The sequence below is a fragment of the Limulus polyphemus genome, unplaced genomic scaffold, assembly GCF_000517525.1.
Source record: "Limulus polyphemus unplaced genomic scaffold, Limulus_polyphemus-2.1.2 Scaffold918, whole genome shotgun sequence".
In the NCBI taxonomy this organism is placed as follows: domain Eukaryota; kingdom Metazoa; phylum Arthropoda; class Merostomata; order Xiphosura; family Limulidae; genus Limulus; species Limulus polyphemus.
The window spans coordinates 3,880-8,721 of NW_013666528.1; the positions used below are offsets into that span (position 1 = coordinate 3,880).

General features: G+C 32.3%; 1 protein-coding gene across 1 annotated transcript in view; it reads left to right on the top strand.

Moving 5' to 3' along the window:
* Positions 1–530: 530 nt before the first annotated feature.
* LOC106461228 (IST1 homolog) overlaps positions 531–4,842 on the top strand; it is a 9,319-nt gene continuing 5,007 nt past the window's right edge. The window contains exon 1 of the mRNA XM_013921029.2: positions 531–978. Coding sequence (XP_013776483.1) covers positions 710–978 — 269 coding nt within the window. The 5' untranslated portion in view covers positions 531–709. The remainder of the gene's footprint in view (positions 979–4,842) is intronic.

Here is a 4,842-nt window from a genome sequence, read left to right on the forward strand (position 1 = left end):
GTTTATAAAAGTAGTTAAGTTAAAATGACTGTGGAAATTCTGTGTATTGCAAAGTTGTATCGAGAAAGAATAAACTAGTTTTAATTAAGAAATGGCTTGTATTGCTGAAGTTTCTCGGAAAGAATTTTTACGGGAAATTAACGAACAAGCAGATACGTAACACTTTGTTTGTTTGCCACGTTGGGCTATCTGCTGTATCCATTGCGAAGAATCGAATTCCGGATTTTAGCGTTTTAAGTCCGAAACTTACCGCTGTCCCTTTCGGGATTATATGACAAATAATATGTTCAAGATTTCATACGATCATTGAAACCACATATCTATCCAATTTTGTTTATTTCTACATGTAGAAACTGAAATATAGTGGATATTAATTTATCATTTTTTTCTTATAAAATAATGATTCGTAAATTTGGTAACAGAAATCGCAACTTACTAACATAATTAATTTGTATAATAGGTTAAAATATAAAATTTGATAATGTTACTGTTTCACGATTGCGTTGGCATTGCAGTGAATCATATGCTGTTGTGAAAGTTTCGCCTGACGATGACTCGGTGTTTTAAATCTGCGCAGTAGATATATTAATAAGTGTCACAGAAATTTATTGTAGTAATTAGTGCATTCAATTCAAACGAAAGTCATTGCTAACTTTACGGAGGTGTATCTTAATGGTTTAAGTTTCATTAGAGGTGATAATCTGTTATAATGTTTTCAACAGGACCAAATTACTCAAAATTGAAAACAAATCTACGTCTTGCAATAAATCGTTTAAAGTTACTCGAGAAGAAGAAGACGGAACTAGCTCAGAAAGCACGGAAAGAGATTGCTGATTATATATCCAGTGGAAAATATGAAAGGGCGAAAATTCGTGTCGAACATATTATTCGAGAAGACTACCTAGTTGAAGCTATGGAAGTGGTAGAAATGTATTGCGACTTGCTTTTAGCTAGATTCGGACTAATACAACAGATGAAGTAAGATAAATCGTAAACTATTAGAAATATAATAGTAATAAAGAATTAAATAATGCCTAGGTGTGTGCTTGAAAACAGTGAAATAAAACTAATAAGCCTTATAATATTTTTATTAATCGATAATCATATTAAGTTGCATTCCTAACTTTACCTTACTATAATTTATAAACATAATAAAGTATAAAACTACCATGATATATTTGACCAGCACTTTATTATTAGTTTATACTAGTAATAGTAGTACATATATAGTAGTAGTAGTAGTGAACTTAGCTTTCACTTTCAGACAACAGTTGTTTAAGTTTAAAGATTAACCTTAAAGTGGTGTCCAAACATAACTGCTACAGAGCCTGCAAGTTTTGTGCTTTTTATCGCAAATTTTAGGCCTAATGCATTCTAATCTTTATAAATTACAGGTAAGAATGTAAGAACAGTATATTTAATTAGATATTCATTACCAATACCAGGTTGAGTTTTAGTTTTGATCAAAGTAAGTATATCATGCAGCTTGCTTTGAATTTGATTGGGAGTTGGTATTGTTACTGATTGTCATGAACGAAAAAGACTACAAAAAAAAACAAACATAGTTAACAATTACACTTTACACAGATACACTGTCAAAAGCTGTAGATGCTTTAAATACCCATTTTAGATTTAAAATTAGAGGCAAGTAAAAAGATAGCATTTGAGATCTAACTTTTGTCCCCTACCAGTCAGTGCCCAAAAGACATTTTGTCCAATACCAGTATTTGTTTGGTAGGTCAAACAAAAGATTCTTTGGAATGCTATTTATCATTTTATGTATATACCATATATTATTTTAAGAGTTATGGTTGAAGTTTTACTTTTAGGACTGTTGATTTATAAATGCTTCGCCAGCTTTCAGCATTGAAACTGCAATTTTTAAGATGCAGTGTTTCTCCAGTTGTGTACTCTCACTGTTTGCATTATTTTTTGGTTGTAATTTCAACACCTCTTGAGGTTCAGCCAGCTTAGTAAATACAGGTTAATCTTAAATCAGTATGTTAAGATAACAATGTAGTATGACAATAGGTAGGCACATAATTTATAAGCATAAGGAAGAATGTTATTGATGGTAGAACATAATATATATTTTGACACATTGGTCTGTTTTTTTTCAAGTATGATGAGTACTAAGCAATAAAAGCAAGGGTGGCAAGAGCCAGCCAGGCCCCGGGGTCAGTAATATCATCGGGCCCTCCTTTCATTCTGTTTATTAACTCTTTCTGAATTTTCATAAAAGAAATTTAGGTGACAAATTTCTTTATAAATCCATGAAAAAGCAGTAGCCCTTTTAGCTCACTAAGTAGTATGCATTTCTAGTGAGCTTTGGAATACCTTACTGCTGAACCCCTCAACAGACTTTAGGACAGCTGCCCCCCCCTCCCCCCTCATCAGCCCTGAGTACACCTGATGTTGCTAGGGCCATTATCCATCATTAAACCATGATAATGGCCCTAGCAATATCGGCCATATTTGGCAAGGTCTATTCACTGTTCATACACTTGACCAGACTTGACCTTTACCTATATCCTGTCACCTTCTGATACCATTTCTGTCACATTTAATCCCTGTATCTTTTGTCTTTGTATTGATATATAAACATTGTATTACTTAGTACTGTTTGTATCTGAATAAGACAGACCGATGTTGTGTCAAATCATATGTTCCACCATCAATAAAATTCTTCCTTGTGCTTATAAGTCATTGTTTGCCTAATTAGTATTATATTAGCATAATGTGTATTTTTACTCAAGTAAAAATGCAGTAATATGAAAATACAACAATAAGTTAATTGCAATGAAGATAGATATATTAAATATTCTAACCAATACTATTAATAAAAGAAACATTAAAGAAAGAATAGGTTTGGTACCAATTCTAAAAATGATTGTTAGCATCCAGCTTAATATAATTTATTATATTTCTCATCAGGGTTTTGAACTAGGCACTTGCTAGCATCTAGATCTCAGATGTGACCAAACATTATTTGAAGTATATAAAAAAAAAAAAATATTTACATACATAAGTCAGAAATGTTCTATAAGAAATTGATTCTTGAAATGTGATTTGAAAGTAATATAGCTAGTACTAAATGTCACCAAATATTTTGAGTCATCTAATCCTTTCACAAATTAAATGTATATTATACACAGACAACAATGAAGTAAAATGTAATTCATGCTGTCCTGACAGTACTTTCCAGAAAAGTGAATTCCAACAAGATCAATACATCTTAAGCATGTGGACTGTGTGTAAGGATCCCATCTGTCATTCACTGACTGTCTTCCCACCTTTTTTCTTTTATCCTTGTAATGATAGATCTAATGTTATCATTCTAAACCTCTTTCCAGAACCACTTAGTCATCAGTGTCCTGTAAAAACATTTCTGTGACTTCAATTTGTCCCAGTCCAAGTTGACATTGTTGATTTTTTTTAACATACTTGACAGCCATCCTTAATTATGGTAATTTACACACATTGCATAAGAATTTCTTCATCATGTTTTGTGAAAATATTTGAGGAAAATCCTACATGTTTCACAAAGAAAGTTCCAATAAAGAGACTGACTTTCAGTCTCTGCTTTCTTGATCAGTTTGTATTTTTACTTCATCAGTGCTGACAATTTCATATGCATTAAATTACATGTGGGGACACAACATTTGAAGGAGAAGCTACGTGAAGACTTAATCAACCACCTTGAAGAAACTGTTTTAGCAGGATGTTGTTGCTAGTGGTAGGACAAAAGGGATTTCAGGTTGTATCTACTGATATATTGAATATAAGCCTTAAGAGGTTCAATTTCACTGTATAGGTCACTGGTTAAACCTCATTTGTAGTATTGTGTTCAGTGTTGACTCCTTACCTTAGGAAGGATATTGAATTGTTTGAACTGGCTCAAAAGAGAACTACTATGATATTACATGGGATGGAAGGTTGTCATATGATGACAGGTTATGTTCTCTTGACATTTTTTTTCTTGAAAGAAAAAGAATAAGAGAGGATCTGATTGAAGTGTTTAAGAGTGTTAAAGGAATTGATAGTGTTGATGCATCATTTTTTGTTTTTTTTTATTTAATGGTGAGAATGATAGGGCTGTGGAACACAAATAAATTTTGCAGGGTAGGAATCATCATCAAATAAGAAATTTTTAATTTTGTAATAAGATGGTTGGCCTTTGGAATGGGTTGCCTTCAGATATGGTGATTGAAGTAAATGTAAGGGGAAGGCTTGATAAATATTTACATGATAAGGGTTGGACTTGAGTATTTTAGTTTAAGTGTAGTGGATGGGACAGCCTATATGGATCAACAGGGCCCTTGTTGTCCAAAAATTTTTAGTTATGATGTCTGTTATCTTTCTTACTGCCACATTCATAGGTAAACAATTTTTCAAGTGCAAAATGCCAGGTTTATTTCTAGTCATGCACACACACACACACATAGACATTTTTATTATTTCCTTATTTATCTGAAACTTGGAATTGGTAAACTTTAGGAAGTTTGAAGGGGGAATACTCTTCCTTTATGGCAGTACAACTTTCAACTTGTGTAATTAATATTGTACTTTCAGAGCCTGAAACAAAGATTATGAAGTGTCAGTATGTCCTATATATGTACCCTTAGCAATGATCTAGAAGGAGTTGTATGCCCATGGCAGTGAACTAGTAGAAAAGTAGTGTGACAGTAGTAGTGCTAGTAAAGTTCAATCGGGAAATATTAATTAACTGAATGTGATAGTTCAGGTGGGATTAATATAATTGTGATTTTTATATAAACCTTTTTTAGTGTCCTGGTTGACTTTTTTCATATTTATGATCAAGAAGAATGATGTATTGCTCTT